This window comes from Corvus moneduloides, chromosome 4 (genome assembly GCF_009650955.1).
Source record: "Corvus moneduloides isolate bCorMon1 chromosome 4, bCorMon1.pri, whole genome shotgun sequence".
NCBI lineage: Eukaryota > Metazoa > Chordata > Aves > Passeriformes > Corvidae > Corvus > Corvus moneduloides.
In genome coordinates this window covers 54,043,047-54,068,661 of record NC_045479.1, presented here as the reverse complement: position 1 = coordinate 54,068,661, position 25,615 = coordinate 54,043,047, and the positions used below count along the sequence as shown (strand labels likewise).

Sequence of the window (25,615 nt, the reverse complement as noted above, 5' to 3'; positions counted from 1 at the left end):
TGCTTGGAGCATACATATGGACGCTAAACGGGGTTTCAGCCCCTCTTTAGCATTCCTGCTTTTTTGTAGATTTTGTATTTTCGTGGAAGTGGAGGACAATTATGAGTAATGTGGATAAAAAAAGTGGATTAATGCAAAATGTCTGCAACACAACATTGAATAAAAGAAGGGTTGTGTATGTATGAGCAATAGAAAAATTACTTGTGAAGAGAGCAATTGTCTACCACCTCCTTCCTCAATATTGTGGTACAAGAGCTCACCACCTGAGGGCAAATGCTCATGGACACTTTTGATTAACCTTTAAACATTCCTTGGAAATATTCAAAGAGTAAAAGCCAGGGGCTGCCAGTGATTAGAGTGAACAACACTGGCAAAGGGAGGTTGAAAATGGTGGCAGAAATAGCAACTGATTGGTAAGAAAATGACAAGAGGAAGGGTCTGCAAAATTTGATAAATATTGTATCTGATTTAGATTTCGCTCTTCTTTTTACCTTTCAAAGGTAGAAACACAGCTAATATAAACTCTAGAGTTCCTATTTACAGCCCAAAAGAAGCAAAAAATTGTTGTTGCAGGGGTGGGTGGGGAGGCTGTGGGGAAGGAAAGGAAATTATTTTTAATCTTCTAAGTGTTCCCATACTTCCTGTCTCCTATCATATCCTTCATTCTAAAGTACTCTTAGCCTTCACCTGAACAGTCTCAGGGCATTAATAATGATTTCATTTAGTGCTACTGTTGGCAAAAATTAGGCCATCCAATCAGGAAAGCCAGTGAAGGCAGGATACTATGTCAGTGATGCAGGCAACCTGTCAGATAATAACAATATAAAAATGCCTTCAGAGATAAAAGCAAAAGAAGTTACAAGGTGGGACACAGGGAGACAAAGTAAGTGTCCTGAGCTAAGGGTTCATTCTTAAAGGCTCATGAGGGAGACAGTGGCTAGGATCATGTTGTGGCTGTGAGGATTTGCGTAGCTGGCAAATAACACGGATTTCCTTTTCATAGATATTTAGTATATTATTTTACCTCTTAGTGAAGCTCAATAGATGGAATATGGTGGGCTTATTAGCAAAGATATATTTTAGTTAGAGTTGTCATGGGTTCATCTGTTACTTCCATACAAAATATTGCCTAGTACTATAATAGTCTGTTGCAAACACAATTTACACAAACTACTATTGCATAAAAACAGTGGTGTGCTAAATTTAACTGTACTGTTCCTACTCCAGGCCAGATTATTTATACAGTTATAGAGCTAAATAATGAATAAAAATAACTACATACATCTTATTGCACCATGTTTATTCTTTGTTTGCTATACACGGTGATTTCCAAAGCATAAAAAAACCAACTTCATTCCTTTTGGAAAATGAATATTGTAGATGCCTGAAATACAGGTCAGATTTACTAACCATTGATAAAATAACAGTAACAGCTAGTTGGTTCTCCAGGTTTATATCAATGATTGAAGGAAATACAGTAAAATCTGTGAGGGACTGGTGAGGTTCTGCCAGGCAGAATAATGTATGGACAGTGTATGCAGTTATATATCAAAAATATTTAGAGTTTACATATGACCAGCCCTAGTTATCTTATCTCCACCACAAATTAAAAAAAAAAAAAAAAAAAAAAAATATTTGCACCCTGTTTCAGCCAACTTTTATGTAGAAGTAGAGTTCCTAAACTGACAGCTAAAAAAGAGAGAAACAAGCTGTGGTGTGAACTACACCTGACAAGATATTATGGGATATTATCCTTCCACTGCAGGAGAGTCTGTGAGTAGTCCAATATAGGAAAATCTTCAGATAAAGACCATGGCATTTCTCATCAAACAGCTAAAAGAAACCTTTCCAGTGAGCTGTTTGTTTTTAATCAAATCAAACAGAAGTCTGTGGTCCTTAAGAGTACTTTTTTTAAGCTTCCAGGACATTTTAGTAAGTTAAATACCTTATAGATGGAAGTTGTTGTCAGCTGCCATTTTGATCATTAATAGTAGCATTCTTAGGCCATGTCTACAAAGAATTGCCAACAAATGTGGAGAGCAGAAAATAAAGTTAACCAACCCACACTCACATACCAAACCTGACTAATATAGTTACACTGGCAAAATCCCAATGTGTGGTTATGCCAAAAGAGGAAAGCTAATGTTAGTTTTGCATCTGTCATTCAGTGAGGTGATGTAACTGTGCTGGCAGGAGAGTATCTCTATTTGGCACATGTTGAGGGGATTTGACAGCATAGCCCCAGCAGACTGGCTAGTGGCAGAAGCTTTTTAGTTTAGACAAGCATTAAATTTTACATTGAAAAATGAGTGAACTGGCAAGGTAAAGTATTAAAATCTGAACAGTCCAAGAAAGCAGTTAAGGGAACCGATAAGGTTGGCCCTTTTGTCTGGCCACCATTTTGTAGGCTGCAGGCTGTATTCCAACCCACTGAATCAGGTTCACTGAAAGTAAAGCAAATTGATAATCTCATTAGTTTAAAAGAAAAAAGAGTGTTGGTCCCTGTATTTAGACACATTGCAACCATAACTAACAAATCTAGTGATGGTTCTATTTTTCTTTAATGATAGAAAACCACTCTCTAGTGACTGGCAATTGCATGGTCATGTTCCATTTTGCATGCAACTGCTCTTTGTAATTTTGCTATACAGTGACATATTAATTATAGTTTAAAAGTAGAAAAAACCAGAACTGCCTGTTAAAATTTATTTTAAGGAAGACAAAGGAAAACTACCTTTTAGTTCTTTCACTTAATGGAGTTGGTTTTCCTCCAGAGATGGAATGTCCTATTTAATCATTACAGCAGCTGTGCAAAAACAATCTGAATATATAGGAATATAAACCAAAGGGATTTTCTGTTTAAAACATTGGCAACATCTTAAAACATACAATCTGTTGAATTCTGAGTTGGCTTTGAGCAATGGATATGCAATAGTGAAGAAAATACTTTATATTAATAAGTAACATTTATAAAATGCTTTGAGGACTAGAAACCCCTAATTTATGTATAGTATTCAGGTAAGATATACCATAAAAATACAGATTATTAGTTGAACTAATCAGAATCCCATGTGCTTTACACAAGTTTCACCATATTTCATTGTCTCACTTTGAATACTAATTTGTTATTGAGATATTTATTATTTAGGTTACTTAAATATCCATAGTTAGCAAATTGAATCTAATTATAGTAAATTAAAATATGGTCCTTATCTCGGTCTTCTTTATTTGTTCAAGAAGACAGAACAAGGAAGGTCAAAATGCCAAGCACATACCGCAGAAATAAAGAAAAAAAAGTATTAATAAAGTCATTGGGTTGTTCAGTAACACCACTCAATTTTTTATTACAGATAATTCAGCAACGTCTTAATTATTATTACTACTACTTTATGACTTGTAAAGTAGCACCTCTTAATTACAACTACTACCATAATCTGCTTTGTGGTGGCACCTTTTCTTTCCCCATTTTCAGATAAGTAACTAGGTAGTTCTTGATTTTAAGAACACTAAAACTAAGCTAAAAAAATTTGGGTATATAAGCAAGTAAATTTGTCTCACTTTGGTCCCTGGAAAAATCATTGAGCAAGCCCTGTTGGAACATATTTCTGGTCACATTGAGGAGAAGAAAGTTTCTGGAAATAGTCAACAAGTCAACATACCAATCCAACCTGACTGCCTTCTTCAATGGGACATCTGTGTTTGTGGATGAGCGGAAAGGTGGGGATGCTGTTTACCTTGATTTTAGCAAGACTTTTGACAAATATTGTGTTCTGCAATATTTTGGTGCCTAAGTTTAGGATGTTATAGTCTTGGTGGGTGTGCATCAGATAGGTAAGAGTCAGTTTGGATGAAAGGGATCAGAGAGTCATGGATCTATGTCATACTCTACTTGAAGGCCACAAGAGGTCTGTTCTGGGACCTGATTAACATCTTTACCAACAACCAAACAGTTGATGGTAACAAATTGGGGTATAAATGATTGCTAAAGGAAAGGGTTGTCATACAAGGACACAGACTGGATGGAAGAACAAACCAACAGGAAACCACATAAAATTAACAAGGCATGATGCTAAGTTTGGCGCATGGAAAGCTAGAGACCTTGCAATGGTACAGGGTGAAAATTGACAGACTGGGGAGAAATTCTGTAGAAAAGGTCACAAAAGCCTCACAGACATCAAACTGAGCATGAGTTAACAGAGCCGTGGTCACAAACAAGGCCATCAGCCTCCTGGGCTCTGTTAACAGAAGCAGATAGGTAAATTGAAGGAAAGGATTATCCCTCTCTACCTGGTTCTCATTAGGAGATGTCTGAAATACTGACCTCCCAGTACCTCCCAAGACACATGGCAGTTGACTAGAGCAAGTTCAGCACAAGGACCATCCTGACTGTTGGTGACTGGAGTGCTTGCTCTGTGAGGAGAGACTGATTAAGCTGGGCTTGTTCAGCCTGGAGCAGAGACAGCTCTGGACAGACTGAATAGCAGCCCCTTGTGCCTATATCTTGGTCACGGAGAGAATAGAGCAAGTCTCTTCACAGTGGGGGTGGTAGGAGAGCAGGAATCCGTGGACGTAAATTGAAACAAAAGTAATTTAGTCTGGCTAAAAGGAAAAATGTTTTTCCTCCAACGGCAGTGAAGTTCAAGAGGTTTCCCAGAGAGGCTGTGCAGTCTCTCTTCATCCTTGGGGGTTTGAAAGACCTGGCTGGAAAAAGACCTGAGACACCAGGTCTGTCTGCACAGCTGACCCTGCTTTGAGGAGAATGTTGGACTAGAGACCTGAGGTCCCTTCCACCCTGAACTAACTACTTATAAATGAAAAAAATTCTTTTTGGAAAGAATGCAATCAAATGATTCAATTAAACTGGTTTGAAGTTTTGTAAGTTTTTATGGATTTTCAGCTTCAGGAAAAAACAGGTCTCGATCTGGTACAAAACCTCTTTTTAGCACTGAGAATACCACACAAGGGAAGAGCCATTTTCCTCTCAGCAATAATGCTGACACCATCATATAAGATCAAAGAGTATTGCATCTGTTAAAAAGCTAAGATTTTACATCAGCTTCTCATGGCTCAGGCTGACATATTCCCAAGTTTAGAGTTCAAATTTGAACAGCTGGAAACTGAAATCTCTTGGTAGCTGTACTTCACATTCTGCTTGAATCTAGGTCTGCTCTGCCCTTGTAGACGATATCTTTTCAGGCTGACAACAAATCTCTCCTAGTCTTGTGGCAGATGATAACAGTGACAGTACAGGAAGTATTTCACATCTCTAAAGGAAAATGCACTGGCTTATCTTCTCTATACGGTGTTAACATAGCAAGAACAGATGGATGCCTGAACATCCCAGTGTGCCACATTCACCCTGTATAATTAACTACATTTGTGAGAGTAACATGAATGTTTTGGTCACTCATAATTGTCCCTGAGTATACTACAGCCAAGGTATACTACAGTCAGCTCTGAATCAGTCACAAGCCCACCTTGTTGTTGGTTCTGCTGTGCAATTTATACACCTTTCATGCTGCATACCTTATAGACGTAAGTTTCTATCTTCTGGCATTGCTCCCAGAAAAGTTAAAATGTTAGGGTTTTTATTTCAGGATTAATATTCTTGACAGGTAAGAATGTCAGAGGAAAAGCAAATGTTGGATGGTGACATCAGAGATATTCTAATGCTGAATCTAGAAAAAATTCAGTATTACCTGTTGTGATAGGTAACTGACATTGTAGCTGCTGAGGGTTCAAATAGATAAACAATAATAACATAATAACAGTGTAAAACTACACTGTATTCACTGTTTTATTATCTGGGATAAACTAATTGAAACCTCACCAGAGAAGGTTGCAGTTAAGTTGAAAAACAACAACAACAACAACAACAAACCAAAAAACAAAACAAAAAAAAGCACCAAAAAAACCCCAAAAAACCAAACCTAGAAAACCTATATTCAATTAATCCTGAACATACAAATAGCAAAAAGAAGGTAAAAGTTAGAAGGATGGTGTGCATGGGCAAGGCAGAGGGTGGAGGGGGAAGGCATATATGTCATCACTGCTCTACCTTGTTGCTCTCCAGAGATGCTCTCCTGAGATAGCACAGAGATGGTCCTCTAGGATCATATTGCACATTTCTGTGTGAGTCAATAGAATCCTGCTTTGCCTTAAGAATCCTCCAGGTAAACAAAGAAGAAATTTAAAGCTTCTCAGAGTAGCACAGAACATATCATGTTTAGCGTGCAACATAGGTTCAGTCAAAAGTCTTATTTGAAAACACTTATTTTGAAAGTCTTTTGCTTTTCCACTTTTCAAAGTGGACTTTGAAAGGGCTGTGGGATAGTTGTAGCACAGAACGTATCATGTTTAGCATGCAACATACCTACCCTCTGCACTGAAGCTAGGAACCTGGTGTCTGCTTCTAAAATCCAGTTCAGGTTAGTGGATGTTTTTTCCTGTTCCAGAGTGAATTAGAGAATTCACAATGGTCTTCTGCAGTGAGTAAATCTAACAGAAAATCTGTACTGGGGACATGTCACAATCAATTATGGGACAAAATAAATCAGAATGACACCAAGGCAAGTAAACACTCAAGTGAGACCTTTAGAGATTAGTAGCAACAGAGAGAAAATAGCTTTATAATGTGCAGATTTTTAACTCTAATTTATACTGCAGTTTAGTTAATTTATTTTTGCTAAAATATCAGAGATAAAATTAATGAAAAAATATTTTTATTAGTTTATAAGTTTTGATCAGTTCACCACTTGGAGTAATACGGTGTAAATTCATTGAAGCAGCCATCAGCTGATTCATCTGGTTGCCATTAAATTTATTCTGACGTAAGGAATGAACACAGCAAACATTTCTAGATAAGACTAGTACTTGAGTACAGCCGTTGTAAGATTTCTGTTCACAAATTGCAATTGAAACGCTTGCTAAGGGCTGCAGGGACATGTTTGATTGTTTGTTTTTCTTTTTGTCATTCTGTTTTAGCTGCTTCCTTGCTCATTACATTGTTCCCATTAGCATAATGTATTGATTGTGTTTGTACAGCTTTTTCTGCCAAAGGCTGCCCTTCAGTTGTACAGCCATTGGGGTAACCAGCTGTTATTTAGTGTAGTGGTTTGGTCCAAAATACTCATTACTGTTTATCTTCTGTGAGATAAGAATTAGGAGAAATGCAAAGCAGGCACCAAACTTGAAAGAATATAAAGAAGTTTATTAACAGACCTAAAAGAAGAAGGAAAAAAAATTATACCACCTTCAGAACTCTCCTCCTCCCCCCACCTTCCTCCCTTCTCCCACTGACAATGTGAAAAGACAACCCTTAAGATGTTCAGTCTGTTTACCACTTCCATAATAACCTTGTTCAGTCCATTTAGAAAGAGAAGTCTCTTCTTGCTCATGCTATGAAAACATTATCACAACGAGACAGCCGCCCACTTCCAAATATTGTTCAGTCCATTTAGGAAGAGGAGTCTCTCTGCCTGCGTGTGAGTCCTTTCCCCCGACTTGCAGCTTTTCCCGCAACTGCTTTCGAGGGTCCACTCTTGAAGTTTTTTGGGGTACAATTTTAAGGTTGAGCCGTTCAGAAACAAAAACAGAGGCCCTTCTCCTTCCCTGGGAGCAAAGGGTCTTCATCATCTTCATCGTTAGGACTATCTCTGGGAGCATCTCTAGGAACTGAGGTTTTCTCCTTTCCCATTTGGAGCAAAAGTCCTCATCTGGTTCATCTCTACGGACTGAGGTTTTCTCCTTTCCCATTTGGAGCAAAAGTCCTCATCTGGTTCATCTCTCCCTGTCCAAACTTCTCATGAAATTACAGCTGCGTCAGCATCTGCCTATCTCAGCGCAGGTGCTTCTGCTCACGAGTTGAACACTCCACCCCCCATATCTTCATGAAATTACAACAGGATACTCTGGTATATCATAGCTTCACAAAAGAATTTCAGCTTTAAGCATCTCCTCTCTCTCTTCCCTCAGGTTTTCAGCTCTTCACAGCAGTAAAAAGGGTTAATCTCACCTCGGCCTTGCAGCTTTGCAGCTGGAATGTTGAATTTTTCTTATCGCAGTGGAGAGGGGGGAGAGCCGAGCCGCTCCGGCTGCCCACGGCAAGGCAGTGGGGGGGGTTCCACAACTGGAACAGGTCCATGGCTTCAGGATGGCCGTGGCCCGGCCCGGCCTGGCCCAAGCAGGGCCTGGCCGGGCCCGCTGGCCCCCACTCGGGGCCTGCAGCCACCTGTCCCAGCGCCGGAAACGAGAGAGAGCTTGGAGGGGGAGTTTGCCTATTCTTAAATGTGGATCACAGAGGTGATCACAACTTTAAGTGGCTTAGAGAATTGTCCATATTCAAACTGGCCAGCTGATAGGTTCTATCAGTTTCCAGAGGAAACTGTAAGCACCCCTTAGCAAGGACGTCCCTTCCGGGACTATGCTTGCTAACCTATGACACTTATTTAAGCCTCCATCATTTTGTATGACAGAGTAACTTAATTATGCCCCACTTGAAGATGCTAAATAAAATTATCTTCTGAGCAAGTGTACTTCACTTAATTTTTGTCTCTATCAGGTATTTAAACCCTGACACTTAAGCTATGTGTGCAACACATAAGCAGCATAATAATAAGCAAACACATTTTAAAATGAAACCTAGTACCAAGTTAATTATTACAGAGTTAGAGGCCATTTTACAGTGTTTCTAGACCACAGTTATCTCTTTAGCTCAGGTGTTACGCATATTTAAAAGACTTCAGAAAAAAAGAAACTAAATGTAGTTAATAGTCTAATAAACCAGCACTTAGGGTTAACCTTTTTCTATGCATTATGAGCATAGGTAATAGATCTTCAGTAAGCATTCCTAATTTTAAAAAACCAGAATTTTAATACTCAATGTAATTCAAACCTGGACAAGAAAAAATTTCTACTCAGTGATATATTCTAATTATAAGAATGTGTCAGTCAACATCAATGGCCTTTGTGTTATAGCAGAACATTTTGTTCTTATTTTAATCCTGGTATTTGAATTAAATTCAGACCATATATTTTAATTTTTATTGGCAACGTCTTTCCTTAGTTCACTATAAGGCAGTCTTGCTTTCCGTTTTTCATCTCTAGTCAATTATGCATGTGAAAGTGACAATTTTGGGCTTGTCAACTGGGTCCTTGAGTGTAAAGTGTTCTGAAATGCGGCTCCCATGTTTTCAAAGGGACTGTAATTGAAAATGTTTGAATTGACATGAATTTATTTTAAATAGTCCACCTGCCACATTTGCTAGTTTTTTAGCTTTAGGGTAAATTCAATCTGCATTCAAAGTAGATACCTGAAGACCTAATTAATAATAAACCACTTATAGAAAATAAAGTTTTGTGAAAGTGATAAAAATGCAAAAGTAAAATTGTCCTCTAAATGATACTGTATCTCATCTAGATAGGTTGTGCAAGTTAGAATGTATTTGACAAAAGAGAATTTTAATTTTGCTGTATTTGAAAGTAATATGAAAGTAATTTGAAGGCTCTTTGGAAATCTTATAATAAAGGAGTATTTTTTATCAAATAAAGTTGGAAATAAGCCTTTATAGAATACCCAGATATTGCTTAATAAATATGTATGGGGGGGTGTGTTGTTAATAGAAAAAGGCTGCAGGCTTTATATTGACCTGTCAATATGGGCTTTTGGAATATATTTTTTTTAGTATCTTGAGCTTGTGATGGCTGTGGTAACAATTGTCCAGCAGTGGGGAGTGCTGCCAAACTTGTTTCAGCTTAGGTCTCTGAATACTGTACATGGTAAAGATCTAACAAACCTGTAAAATGACTCAGTAACAAAGTAACTGGGACTTAATTTCAATCAATAAGCAGTTAATTGGTGGAGATAATTTAGAGGAGATCTCGTTTTTAAAAAAGAGGAAATAAGGGCACAGTGTTAGAAAATGTGTAAATACAACCTCAGCCTGACCCAAAGCTAAGAAGGAAGGAATACCAGACATCAACATCAAGGACTTGGGATACTGGCTTTTTAACACAATTTTCTCTTCCTTCTATTTATCTTGCGGAAGGCTGAATCTGTTGGCCTTAGGAACCAGAGCAGCAGGGACTGGGTGTGTTTCACTGGAGAAAAGGGATTGATACTCAAAAGTTTATGTATATACAGATTTAGCTACATTATTAATGAGATTTTCCTGTAATAATAATTTGAAAAGTAAAAGCTAGGATAATTGTAACTGGATTAATAATAAGATTTGTTATGATTTTGCGTAGGCTGTTAAGATTTTAATTAGACAAACAAATTCTTTGCTTAACATTTTGTCAATAAGAAGATCATAAATGTAACACAACATACCATAAAAATCCTACTTGTACATTATGTTGAAGATTCAATTAATGTATAAATAAGAATTAATTTAATTAATCTCATTCCTCAGTTTTTTCCATTCAGCACAGTCTTTTTCCAATATGTTTTTATGGTTTTTTGTTCTTTTTTTTACTTGTGTTTGGAGGTATTTTAGCTTATCTGTACAAAAAATTAGTGTTAAATTTCTATTTGACCTTTTGGAGCTCAGTATTCCTGACTATCAGGACTGACATGCACATTACAAGAGACATTAGTCTTTGGTCAATTACTGAAAACTGTGGCTCTATTTGTAGTAAGGTTGATGAAAGGTATGACTCACATGGACTTTAAAAACCATAATACTGCAATAAATTTTGTGCTGTGGTATATGCTAGCTATATGATAGTGTGATATAGGAGAAGAAAAAATTAATTATATTATGAGACTTTAGGAGAGGAAAAAAAATCAATTTACATACTGATATTTTAAATTACTTTGAAAGTCTGCAAGGCAGTACTTAGGATTTTCCATGATATGTATATCCTGAGGATGGAACACAGTGAAGAATCAGACTTTAGTTTATTACTAGTTTAGTATAAAATGCAGTAAATGTTGCAGATGAAGTAAAGCTGAACATTTCTTTCCCTTCAATAATGTTGCTTATTTCCAATGAGTAGAATGTTTGATAATACAACACTTGTTTGTCTAATCTTCTCCAACTTTTACCAAAAACCAACATAATTTCTGATTCCAATGTTGTGTGATGTTATCTGTAAAACTGTCTACAGGGGTTGCACATCAACAGAATGCTTTTTGAAATTAGCAGTTTTGGAGGAGCTAAAGCATCTGAAACTGGCATATGGAAACAAGCAAAGGGAAGAGAAGGAAAAACAAGGAATTAAACCAATAAAAAAATCTGGTTTTCTAGAATGTTTTGATAAGAGATTACATTTGCCAACAGAAATGACAACTGACATTATTGTCTGCCATGTTAAGAAAGTGCCATGTTGCTATGAATCATGGAATCATAGAAAAGTTTGGGTTGGAAGGCACCTTTAAAGATCATCTAGTTCCAACCCCCCTGCCATGGGCAAGGAGATATTTCACTAGGCCAGGTTGCTCAGGGCCCCCCCATCCAGCCTGGTCTTGGAACACAGTTAACTTGGACAGTTACAACTTCTCTGGACAACCTGTGCCAGTGTCTCACCCTCACTGCAAAAAATTTCTTCCTTATCTTCAGTCTAAATCTACCTTCTTTCAGGGTAATACTATTTCCCTTTTCCTGTCACTACAGGCCTTGGTAAAAAGTCTCTCTCTGTCTCTCTTACCCACTCTCCCCCCAACCCCCCCACTTTTATATACTGAAAGGCCACAATAAAATCTCCTTGAACCCTTCCCTCCTCTCCCCTCCCCTTTGTTTGGGACAAAACTGTCCTAGTGTAGTTTTGTGCTAAAATCAGGTATTGAGAAATCACTGGGAAATGTTTGGGTGAACTAAGGTTAGCTTTAGACCTGAGGTGAAATAAAACTTTGGAAGGAAGGCTATGCAATGCAAACTTTGCAGTTCTCATCTCTAAGTTCTCTGTATCTATTTACCTTAAAATAATAAATACAATGATAAAAAAAGACCTAGTAAGGCAATTCCTTTCTTTGAATAAAATAATTTATGGGTAGAAAGGGAATACTTATAAATATTGCAGGTAAGGTCAAAATTAGAGTTAAGTGAAAAATCTGAATTGAACTAGTCACCATAATTCAGTTTCTGAAATGCACTTATATACATGTTCCGCTAAGACTCCTCCAAGCTTTTATAGCTCCTCTCACATCCAAGCTTTAATGGAAGTTCATACTTTTTAAATGTGGAACACATTTAATTTGAAATCTGTTATTAGAGCTTTCCTTTCTCATAACTTTCTGGAAGCAACAGAAATTTAAGAATAAAAATAAAGATTATATGCTTTTTCAGCACTTGTTTTCTTCTGCTGTGTGAAGAATCATAGCCTACATTTACTTCTTGAGATAATAATCTAATGAATGTTGTACTTTCATGTTTGTGAGAAGGCTTTCACATTTCTTCTTTAAGCCTCGTTTTAATTGCTAGTTTGGTAAGGAATGTTTTTAAAAGGCTAAAAAATATATAAGTAATGTAGCTTCCCACGTTTTCTAACTGAACAAATGTTTGAAGAAGACTCATACAGTGAGGTTTATCTTATACCTGGAAAATAAGCTTGTTATATGAGCTAAACAATGACTGACTTGTACCTGTTTTCATTCAAAAAATTTTCTTCCCACAGGTCAAGATAGAAAAGTGCGTTTTGCACTGAAAGCAATAAAAACCTGTAGGTGTCAGCTTATGGGGTTCTGCAGAGAAGCATGAATTCTTTGGTCAGTTATTGGCACCTTGCCAGCATTGTTGCCTCCCTGTTTACATTCTCCTGGTTTCAAATGTATTTCATATCTATTTACCTGTATCTAGTATTTTTCTCGTTGCTTTGGTGTGGAATCCATTGCATGGTGTTTCTTTTTAATTTGTGAACATGACTGTGAAACAATTTTTGTCAGCCAGTCAACTCTTCAGCAAGCAGCAGCACACACAAAAGTAATTGTAGTGTATGGCATGTTCATTACTTTAAAAGAAGAAAAGGACTGTCTTTTTCCTAAACCTTCTACATTCTGCAGCACAGGGAAGATGGCTATGAATGCTTTCAGTGTTTTCCTGGGAATAAAAAGACTCATGTTGTCTCCACCACAAAGAAAGAAGGCACATTTTGCTGTCTTTCCCAATATGAGGGATGCCTGTAGATAGGTGATATGTATCTTCATTTTATGATGTATTGTTTATCTCCTGGACAGAAGTGATCTGGTAAAGGCTTCTAGCAGCTGAGAATGAAGGAAAGAGTGGAAGGAGGGAATGAGATCAAGTAAAACTATTGGGAAACGAAGCTTGCTGCGGTTCTGGCCTTAAAATATGGAAGTGGCTGAAGCAGCTGAGAAGATTCACATAAGAGATATAAAGAATTTGATAACAAGGATAAAGGAAAAATTAAATCATAATTCAATCTTCTGCTCTGTTACCAGCGATGTGGGACATATTCAAGAGTGCTTGTATTTATCTGTCTCAGCAGGACGGTTCAAACTCCAGTGTTTGATACTAAGGCTATTGCTCTATCCTGTGGAGAAAGAGGCCTCTAAAGGGCAAATTGTATAGAATTAGCCATTGAAAGTCATTAGACCAGCTGTGTCTCTTCAAGCATCCACTTCTCTTTGGACTGCAAGTAGCTGAGTTGAATCTATGCTAGGCACACTCATAGTCTGAGACGTACCAAGACTTCCCTCTGTGGTTTAGCACTTCACTCACTGCTGGACTTTTTCATCTGTGTTCTTACAACTACCAGGAATTAGAGAACTTGTGCCAAAGTGGTAAACAGATTCAATTTACTCAAGGCATCACAATAGCCATATGTTCCGCCTTTCCAGGATATACTATTAAAACCAGATTAGGGAACAGACTGGGTAGGAGTCTGTTTGACTGTATTTGACTTATTAAAACTGAGAAGAGAAAAATAAATAGCATGAGCAAATCAACAATTCTGGAGAGACCCTGACTATTATCTTACATGTAAAAATAGGGGAGGACTCAAAACAAGGAAGCAATCTGGACAAGGTTGTGACATTACCACAATTTTTTTCCCTTAGTGAAAGTAGTTGCTTTGTGTTGAACTAAGCCTCAGCAAGCACCAAACTGATGAGACACTACAGGGGACTTGGGGGATATTTTATTTCCAAGCAGGAAAGCCTAGCTGAGAGGCAGTCATTCAGCTGCCTGCACTGGGACAATTCAGTGCACACACTTGCTTTGATGCATAGAAATTTTTCAGGTTACCAAGAAGGCAATTCAGTTTAAGTACTTTCAAACTCAAGAACTCATCAGAGTATCTGGCTTTACTAAAATAGTGTGTTTCATTGGCCCAGTCTTTCCTATGTAATATTTTAAGTTTCAAAGTAGAAAGATATGAGATACATAGTCCTAGAATCAATGGCCATTATGTATTTCAGCTGCTGAGTTAGGATAATCTGAAGGCTGTATTACCAAACTTGTAGTATCCTTCTGATGAGGAAAGGGTCCAGGTCACCTGTGGGATAGAGAGATCATGTGTCTGAGTGGGGATCTAAATCTTTCATATGAGAGACTATCTATTGTGAGGAATCTTTTGTCGATTGTGGAGGTTAAAATTGTGCATAAGAAGTCTTGTATCAGTTCTGGGGTGGGGCTGAGGTGAAGGATGGAGACAGAAAGTTATTTAGACCTCAAGTTTTTCCTGTAGTTTAAAGGGTTTTTTTTCTTGTGCTACCATGATTTTCGTTTTCTGACATATCCTCTGACTGTCAAGAACAAGGAGAATAGATATAGCAGTCTTTGTTACATTTATGAAAGGCATTATTGGACAAAAAGTTTGTAGTTCAGAAGGGATTTTAGTGTGAGGAGTGCTGAAATTCATTTCTGTGTAACTATGAATCATAGTAAAAAAGGGACCTTTATTCTCCTCTAAGTTTGAGTGAGCTACCACTGTGAAACACATGAAAAATTATTCAGACCTCATATCTTATTAAACTGAACTACTTTTGTTGTTCCTTGATTTTTAGAGCAGCTAATTCTGTAAAAGTTACAGGTAGTTATGTTCCCAGAATAATAAAAGTACCCAGAATGCACAGCCATAAAACATCATTGTCCCCTTGTCAGGAATAAAACAAGGTAAGAGTCAGACAAAAGTCAAGCCAAGTGTGTGGTATCCTGTTTGCTAGACTTGGGCTTCATCGGGCTGCAAGAATGGGGATTCCAAAGACAGGAAAAATTAAATGCAAGAGACATTCCTGTCCTGTGAACAGACTCTCAGCCTGCAAATCACCACTTAAAAAAGTAGTAGAGCTTGTTTCAATAGGACAAAGGGTAATGGTTTTAAACTAAAAGAGGGTTAATTCAGACTAGTATTAAGGATTTTTTTATGGTGAGGGTGGTGAAGCACTGGAACAGTTTAACCAGAGATGTGGTACATGCCCCATGCCTGGAAACATTCAAGGTCAGGTTGTCTGGTGCTCTTAGTAACCTGATCTAGTTGAAGATATCCCTGCTTACTGCAGGGGGACTGAACTAGAGAACCTTTAAAAGTCACTTCCAACCCTAACTATTCTATGATTACAGTAGGAAAAGGAATCAGACTCAGACTGTCATGGACAACTCAGCCTCCAGCTGAGTATGCAATTGCATTAGCCTATGAAGTCAGACTGAGGTACGCGCACACACGATGTGTACATTAATATATGTTCAAAGCCTTTCTCTCAAGGTCTTGTAAGTGTCTTTAAGCCCTTCTTTCTAATTGGCTTCATTAAAGAGTAAGTAGTATGGGTGATCCAAGAAAGACAAGATTCCAGAGTCTGAAGCCCTTTAAAGACTATATTCACAATTTGAAAACTGTTAATATTTCAATAATTACAGTGATGGTTCAGAAACAGAGCAATCATTAGAAATAAACCCCATTGCATATGAACTGTAATCGGCAACATGAAACTGTGATTTGGATTTTTCAAAATAGGCTGTTGTGCTGGTCATTAATTAAATCCACAGAAAATAGATTAGATGTAATGACATATCTAACGAAAAATACCTGTGTTGAAATCCATGGGCTCTTATTATTTCAGTGTATGATGAGATTTAGAGTTGTTTCGTTTATGAAGATTAGTTGATTGCAAACCTTCAAGCTGACGTTGATATACTAAGAGAAACCTCTTTAGTATTTATAAGATCTTGGCACTGTGGCACCTCTTATTGCAAAAAAAGATCATTGAGATCTACTATAATGTATAGATTTGTTAATGTTACTATTAAATTAATGCATGTATTTTATCCTATAAGATTCAGAGCTTTATCCTTTTTATCATGCCACTCTTACACTGAACCAGGAGAGAAAGTCTTAGAACTTGTGTAGTTGATAAGAAATAAAAACTCCGAAACATATTTAAATGCCAGGCATTGTTACAGAATGCATGGGTGAGGCTTAGGTAGGCACTTAACTGCTATGACTTGGATTTTAAAAAATGTTAAGGCTTCAAAAAGAATTTTTGTGTTTAATGGAACTTTCATACACAATACAGTTTTTGAAATGTATTGCTTGCAATGATTTCAGTTTTGAAAATCCCATTAGGAAATATATTCATCCTTAGGAACCAAAATACTTTTGCTTTTGAACGTCACTTAGAGCAATGCTTAACCCTAAAAGCCACTGCTGTACCAGTTTGTTTGGAGATCAGTCAATTTGGTTCAGGGAGAAACAGATGTGTTGGTGCTGTCTGCATGTGAACATGCATCTGCACAGAGGTCCTTCCACAGAAGTCTGGAAAAAACTATTTATTAATGTGTCCATGTAATGTTTTCATTAGAAATGTTCATGCACAATATAGCTCTGCTTTCAGGCACACCACTGTCATTTTGGAGATTGAAAGGAATGGAATTATTTCACTGGTGTGAGAAAAGAGTATATTATTTCCTCAAGTATTGAATTGATGTATGATTGAAATGAGGGAAGGTGTTGCTCCTATAACTTTCCTCAGTACAACAGAAAGACAGTCCTGATTGTCTTTTCAGTCTGGTGCTGTCCCTGAAAGCCGGTTGAAGTCTTTACAGATTTTGAAGAATTGTTAGTGTTTTCTTGAAGAGTAGATTGGACTATCCTTCCTTTTATGTAGTATTTGGCATAGTATTTGTATTTCTGTTCATTTATACAGTTACTTTATTAGGTGGTTGAGAACCCGTGTTTTTTTCTTACCTAAGATTGCTTTAAGTGAGAGAGCACAGTTTATTTGTGATCTCTAAGGAGAAATTATCTAATGGAAAAACTTTGTAGGCTGAAAGGCATTAAAAATGTTCAACTATAATAGTGCACAACAGTTTATTATATCTCTACTTTTCTGCCAAGGGCCAAGTCACCCAAGGGCACTTCATAAAAAATGATGATCTGAAGCTGACATTGCAGACAGACTTACCACCTTATCTTCAGGTTAATGTGATGGTGTTGGCCAGTGCTTAAAATCATGCCTGACAATAATGTCACTGAATTGTCTGCCAAGGCACTGAGGATGTTTTACTTCAGTATCTTTTTCATTATAGCAAGGATTACTGAGAGATTTCCTACTTAACACAGAACTGTAAAGTAATTTTTTGTTCATAATATGGCTAATAAAAAATAATTTCCTAAGAAAAAATAAATGTTGAGCAGAACTACAATTGGTATTGCTAATATACCAGCTGAATACTTCTTCAAATAGAAACTTCGGTCTGCTGTTCTTATGGAGTGATCATTGTAATTTTCTTTTATGGTATTATGGAAGACCAGAGTTCCCTTCTTTTTGTAGGTGATAACAAAAAATAGACAGACTTGCTCTGAAATGCCAGATTTTTCCTTTGTATCTATGGGGAACTGATGTCTTCTGTGAGGTAATTTCATGGTTCCACAATTTTCTGATTTCTTAGTTATGACCATGACATATTAATAACTTTCTGGTGTGCCAATGGAGAATTGTGATTAGAATTCAAAAGTAGGATGGAAAACAAACAAAAAAACCAAACAAAAAACCAATCCTCCAACACACAGGAATATTCAAGCACCACTGTGGAAAACTTTTTTTTTCCCCAGCTTGAAACTCACAGACTATACAAAAGATTTCATTAGATTCTTCATTATGCTACTGTCAGTTGAGCCATGCTGCACACTGTTGAATCACCATATGGCATATTGGTGTAGAGGCTTCTGTCTGTTAAAATAGATGACACAAGGGTATCTCTATTGTTCCTATTTTCTTGTCCAGGCATGCTGGTTTTTTTCTAAAAATGTGTTTTCTGCAGCATCTTTGATACTTTTATGAGAATGAAATTTCATGAATATTGGGTTGTTTCAACTGCCTACTCTTAAGGTTACAAACCCAACAGGAAACAGCCATACTTAGCTATAATTAAAAGCAACCAAAGCCAAGGGTCCTTTTGATGTATGTTCCCTTTCCAGATAGTACTTTTAAGATAATTTCTTTGTTTTCCTTCTTATATTAAATCAATATAACAATGACTTTTATGTTGTTGTTTCTTTCCTTCCCCAGATGTACATCCAGACAACAACACTTACTATCTCCATGAGTTTAAGTGCTTCTGTGTCTCTGGGCATGCTCTACATGCCCAAGGTTTATATTATCATTTTTCATCCAGAGCAGAATGTTCAAAAACGGAAGCGGAGCTTCAAGGCTGTAGTGACAGCTGCTACAATGCAAAGCAAACTGACACAAAAAGGAAACGACAGACCAAATGGCGAAGTCAAGACTGAACTCTGTGAAAGTCTTGAAACCAACAGTAAGTCATCTGTAGACTTGGTCAAGAGTGGCAGCACATCTTAATAGATGTACGTTCACAAGAATGCACTTTCTTTTAATAAAAAACCTAATTATTTTTGTTGCTTGTTCTGCATGAATCCAGAGATGTGTCAGACATGTACTGCTGAATTCAGGAATGTCTAGAGTTGTTTCCAAGAAATTGATTTTCGCAGGAGGCTAGTAGGAAAAAAAAAAAAGCACAAGCAGATTTTGAAAAGCCACATCTTTTAAAAATTATTTGTTTTAGCTAGTGCTATTTTGATGTGTTGTACATTGCTGTGCCAGTGGTATGTCCTGACAGTTCATGAGGTGTATTTATGGTCATCATTGTATATTCAAAACTCAAAGGCTGTTGAAAAAATCTATAATGAAAACAGCTAACATTGTTTTTATTTTGAAGTCAGATAAGGAAGTGAAAAGAATGGTTTTTATCTTTTTACCTTAATATTTGTTGGATTGTTCTTTTATCACAACTCATGACTAACACTTCCCAGAATAACGCTTGCCATCCAGGTTTTTGTTGTGGTCTTACTCATCTTGGTACAATATCGTGATAATTCATATGAAGCTTAATCATTACATGTTCTGATATATCGTAGGTTTGTAATGGGAAAAAAATTCTTTCCCATGTCAGGAAAGTTCTTGAATCTTGCTACATTTCTAAGTTGCTCTGGTATAGAAGACAACAGAGGTTACAGCTTCCATTCCACCACATAACATATCATCTTATCAACTGGACTTCATAGTAACAATAATAATCAAATACGAGCAGAGACATTAACCTTACCCCAGTGCTTAGCAATGGAGAATTGTTTTCTATTGAGAAGTTAGATGTCACATTAGATGGGCAGCAGCTGTAACAGCTAAGTTTCTCAGTCATTTTACTGCAAACAGCATGGTTTATTTTTAATTTTTATTACTTTTTGATGATAGCGATAGGTGATTAAATAGTACTATTTTGTTTAAGCACACTGAAACGAGGCAATACCAAGTTTGCATTAAAATATTGTACTTATTTCTGAAAAATGCAACCCCCACTGAACTCTATCAGAGTTTGCAAGATTGAAGACTATTTAAAAGTAGCCCATAAGTTTACCATACTATAGTTGCTGATGCATGGAGGATACTGAGTACAAACTGTTTCACTGGAAAAACTCATGACCGTTCAAAATGTGTAAAACTGCTAGAGTGAACTATGGGTTTATACAGCTTCAGATTGTGACATGTAACAAAGGACAAACAAGAAAAGCATAGAAATTCTTTGTGGATTGAATAACAGAATAGAAATATGAAAGACTCAATAATTTTGCAAGTCTTCACAAGTCTCCAAAAGAGAAGGAAAAGAGAGGTGGATTTTGCCGAGTGTGCAAAATGACAAACTTCTGAGGAGAGGATAAAGGAGGGTTTTCACAGTAGGGTGAGAAAGAGTGTTAATAAAGTCTTGGGTATCTGATCAGTTTATCTACTGTACCTAATTAAGAAATGCTGTGTTTGGTATTCCTTAAGCTATGATTATGCATAATTCATAGAAACAGATGCTACTGGAAACCAGTCTGCTTCTCCAGTAGTGTTTGTATGCAGGGTAATGCTTATTTACTGTGCTCTAAACATGATTTTAACAGTAACACATCTATATAATTTTGACCTCACTAGGAGTATATCCTGACTAGGCTTTCATCCATCATAATGCTTCATAGGCAAAAATTCAGTCAAGTCATTTGAACTCCAGAAAGCTCTCCCTATGTAATTGAGTTCTAGACCTCAAGATGGGTTTCTCTCTTCCCTGAAATAGTTGTTGTCAAAACTTTTGAAGGTTCCTGTGAATTATAAGTGCACAATGCAGTATATGTCCTTTTCACTAGGTCACTAGTAACAACTTCTTGACACCACAAAATTTTTTCTTGCACTGACTCCATGTGAGGTAGATCTTTCTTTTCAGTGACAGTATATGAAACTGACTGCAAAATATCAGTCTACTCCTAGTGTACCAGAAGTGGGCCGTGAGTGTTGCCCCCCATTTACCAAGCACAAATACTACTAATGACAGCAGTGCTCATAACTAGGTGAGAAATAGGGTGAGGTAGTCATGTAATCCCTTTTACTTCCCACCCAGAGACAGCTCTGCTCCATCTAGTTTGCCCTGTTCCATGTAACACATGTTATTCTATGCTGTCTTCCACACGCCTGCGTTCATGGGTTTATTTGTGGAAGTAGGTCCACATTCAGTGGAAAACAAATTGCTTCTGGGAAACAGGAAAAAACCTGTTCAGGTGCGGTTGCAGAAGGCAATGACAAGTACATTAAATGAATATGGGTCAGATCATAATAATAATTATAAATTGCTTTAAATTCTCTTTATTTTCTTCTTTTTCTTTTTGTTTCATTCCAACAGCAAAGTAATGACTGCAGCTGTAAAAAAATGTTCATTTCCAGAAATATTTTGAGCCAAGCCCGTTACTTTTTCTGGTCATCTAGGCTTGCCAAATGTGGTTCATGTTATTATTGTGAAATGCTAACAGTCTTAAAGAGAAGGACACCAGCTGCTGAAGTTTTCAGATCCCCAAACATGAACTCTAGACTTATTCCACATAACTATAAAGACACATGCAATATTTATCAAGTAAAAAGGCCCAAACATTGTTTGGAGATGAGATTAGTTTTAATATATTTCAAACTACTGCCTACATTAAATTCCTGTGCTATCATTTTTTAAAGTAACAACACTCAGAACTCAACTAGATAATTTTTGTTTGTTGACAGCTCTAGATTAATCCTATCAAAACTGTTTAATTCTCAGATACCCAACAAAGTTACAGCAATTTAACAAATTACTCTATATCAGCTGAGGTGTAGTAACTATTATTTTTGTATTTTGAGCTTCTTGCAAACATGCTCACATTATTCAGATTACTGAGTTGTGATAAATTTGATTGTGTTACATTGCTGTGGGCTGAAAACATGCATATGTAAAGTTATCACAGAACTCAGCTCATACAGGATAATGTGGTAAGCTCACTTAACCTGATCATATATCTGACCCTACTTTCAGGGAAAGGGGAAGAAAAATGGCTCTGATCTTTCTGTCCTTTTGTTCTGAAATGTGCAGAGTTTGCAGATGTGCATTTATCTGTTATTTATTAGCTAGGAAAAATATCCTTCTGTAGTTGAAGAACTTGGTGCCATTTCATCAATCCTGCATTATTTTGTGCAGGAACTTAGCAGGGCAAAAGAAAAAATAGAATCCTCTCAGAAATCCAGCTGTGGGAGCATGAGAGAGTTCAGACAGGAGCAGTACATCCCATCTGAAAGATCTGAAAGATGGAAATGAGGCTATATTTGCTTCAAGTGTCCCAATGCATGCAAATAAAGCTATTTCATGTTGGTGCTCAAATGTTGTAATCAACTATGAGAAAGACTTGCTTTGTGTGCCAAAAGCAGTCCTTTCATGAATTAGCTTTTTCCAGACACGAGGTGCTGGAGCTACCTGTGCAAATGAAAGTAAGAAATATTACGTTTTTCAGCTTTTTTTGATTATTTATTCTTATATATACATTCTTAGGGGAAAAGATTACAGTAATAGATAAATTAAACTGGTCTGGTTCTGTTGTGTCTTTAAAAAATGGCAAATGCAGTATTAGATTCAAATTGCTCAGAAAATCTAAAACATGACAAAAAATCAAGAAGTAAACTTAATTATTTATACTAACCACTATTAATTTGCATCAGTTTTAGTGATCCTTTATTTAGTTTAATTTTTGATGCAGAGGAGAGAAACTGTCATTTCTCAATTTCTGTAGTCTGTTCTTCACAAATCATCAGATTGTTGGGCTGAATTTAGGAGTTAGCATGAAGAATGCTTTTCCTATCTATCTCAGCAGTTCTCACCAGACTATATATAAAAAAGAAAGAGATTGAAGAAAGGTATGGAAATAGAAAATTTGAATCTATAGACCAGGCAACATTTTTGCTATCCTGTTATTTTCATCTTGCCAACTGCAATCTTCACTATCATAAGCAGAACATATCTGTAGCAGACAGAATATAAAACATATTTAGAAAGTCAAATTCCTCTTTGTGCATTGTAACATAGGCCTTGTTATAGAGAAGAAAAGATATTCAGTCCCTCAGCAGTCTGATTTTCCATGTACCCAATTGATTTAAAATTAGAGAACTAACTACGAGACCGGATGTCACCACTTCCCTCCTCCAACCATTACATTAACCTTGAGTGATATGACTTGAGTCATATTTTTATAGCATATTTTTTATATTTTTTTAATAGCAAAGATGTGAGGGCTAGAACCTGAAACAAACTTTCATAAAAGATTCATAGTTGTTCACTTTTGTAATAGTAGAGCTGTTTAATTCTCTCAGCATATTGTCTCATTCTGAACAAGGAGTGTCAGCTTTGATCAAAAGGAAATATGATCAGCTGGCCATCAACATAAGGAGAGCATAATTTTCTCCAGATAATATGTTCTGTAGGGACTATCTACTCCTTTTCTCTAATTTGGAGAGGTGTTTCCTATGTTAGGCTTTGTTCCTTTCAAGGAGCATAAGTCTCCTTCTAGATGGACAAACCACCACTAGCTGAAAAGTTGTCTTCAACGAGTAGAAGAGAAAGAAAAATCCAATCTCTAAACTAAAAAATATTTATATCGAATTCAGACATAATAATACCAGATGCTGAAATTCTGTTGTGGGTATGCTGAAACCACTCATCATTGTTCCCTTCTATTGACCTCTGCTTTCCCTAGTCATAAACAAAATAAGTGGTCATGAAGAACCCAGAACTTGGGATCCAGTTTACTCACTGCTATATATACATCCTTAAACATTCTTTATTCCATGAACATGGACCATATTGTTTGGAAATATAGTAGGGCACTGTCTGAGTTCAAATGCTAAATATGGGGTTTTTTTCTCCTCTCTTGAGTCTAAAAATCCTGAACTTTGTTTTTTTTGTTGTTTGTTTTTGGTTTTTTTGATTTACAGCCTCCTCTACCAAGACAACTTATGTCAGTTACAGCAATCAGGCAAACTGAGCAGGGATGAAATTCACTGGAAGATCTGCAGGACTGGATCTTGCAAACATAGACTTTACCACCACCAGAATTCAGTCTTGAAAATATCAGTAGACTACATTCAAATCGATAGTCAGTCTCCTAAAGAACAAGGATTAAACAAGAGCAAAAGGCAAAAAGAGACAGGGGAAGGAAAAGTCCAGTTTTATAACATAGAGACAGAGTGTCAAGCTTCTGAACTGTTCACTCACTAAAGGAAGCAAATCACAAAAGGAAAACAAATGTTAGCTTGTGAAAAAAAAATGCTGTTGAAATAAATCATGTCTGATGTTATATTTGTAAGTACTTTTTTGTGATTGTGACAATTTCCTTTCCTGTCCTACATTGTTCAACTCGTAAAAGAAGATGAGTTTGTTTCTTGTGACGGCTGACTGAAGTCCTGGGTTATGCTAAAATAAATGCAATGGTCAACGCATGCTAATTTTTATACAAAATAATTTATTTCTAATAATAAAGGAATGTTTTGCAAATGTTGAGACTTGTTTTGTTGCAGTTTTAAGGAAAAGTCCTTACACTGTTGTCTATTGTTTGTTTAGAATGTTCAGTAAAGGTGGGTGTACAAATAAAATAATAATCATGGCATCAGAAGAATGCAGTGTAAACTCTAAGCATGTGTGTATGTATGCGTGTATGTGTGCACCTGTGTGTGTACATACGTGCATGCCTGCCTGCATGCGTGTGTGTGTGTACTCTGCAGTGTGTGAATTTATCTGTTCAAAGCTTTGTGATTATATTTTCTAATGAAAGGATTTTTTCCCTCTTCTCACCCTCAAAGTAAGTGCATTTTATATGTTTGTAAAGTAAAGGAGTCCTGATACTAATTATTTTGTATGATTGTATTATATTTTTCAGTGTCCACTAATAATTTTGATCCTTTTCATTTCTGGAACTTACAGTTTGTAAGACTTTATGACAGCTAGACTGGATTAAGCTGAAAGTCTATGCAGCCTAGTATCCTGTCTCTGACAGGGGAATGTAGCAGATGCATATCTCAATAAAGGTGACTTTGAAATAACAGAAGAGAAATCAATGGAGAATTTGGAAAGCAGTAGCTTAGTGAATATATGTACTATTGCCTTATAAACACTTACAAATCAAAGAAATAAATGCCAATCTACAATCTTCACATCTTCTAATTCCCACCATTGCGTGAGGTTGGAAACAACTATGCAAAGAGAAAGAGAAAATCACATATATATCTATCGTGTTAATGAACCTCTCCAAAGAATTTAAAACATGCAGATAGGGACTGTCCTCTTTGTTACTATACCTGTGATGGATGTTCTGTAAGACTTTTTCACTCCATAGAGTGCTTCATCAAGTCAATGGGTCTTCACATGCAGCTGATTATTAAATGTTATGTCTCCTGACTTGGCCTGGATAGCTCCTTGTGCTTTTATCCTCACAGCAGATGTATTTTTATAACGTATCTTAAGGGAGCTGTGGTGGGTCCTAAGTTACATGAATGAAAGTTGAAGTATCTGAAACTGAATCTCTTTCTATTACTATGCCAATAATTAAGCTCCAGCATAGCTGGCAACTGTATGACAGTGACTTTCCATTTTCAAAGTATTTGATAAAACATACTTAGTGTTTCCCAGAAATTACATGTCTGAAGTATTATCTGATGATTGCTTTGGTATAGTTTGGTATTGTGTGTTTGGTATGTGTGATATTTAGTGTGAAATTTCCTTTTTTGTCTATGCCAAAAACACATCAAAGCCAAACCTATAACATATGCTTACTTTTAAGCATAGAGATGGTGCAGGTAATGCAGTGAAACATGCAAAAAATGATA

General features: G+C 36.6%; 1 protein-coding gene across 5 annotated transcripts in view; it reads left to right on the top strand.

Annotated features, from left to right (window-relative positions):
• The window catches only part of GRM8 (glutamate metabotropic receptor 8), a 326,496-nt gene extending 301,553 nt beyond the window's left edge, over window positions 1-24,943 (top strand). For 4 of the 5 annotated variants that reach the window (XM_032106709.1, XM_032106708.1, XM_032106711.1 and 1 more), the window contains 2 exons: window positions 18,467-18,713; window positions 23,729-24,943. In XM_032106709.1, the coding sequence (XP_031962600.1) occupies window positions 18,467-18,713; window positions 23,729-23,778 (297 nt within the window). In that variant the 3' untranslated portion in view covers window positions 23,779-24,943. Of the gene's footprint in view, window positions 1-18,466; window positions 18,763-23,728 lie in introns of all 5 variants that reach the window. The other variant, XM_032106712.1, reaches the window with a different exon arrangement.
• The last annotated feature ends 672 nt before the right edge of the window (window positions 24,944-25,615 follow it).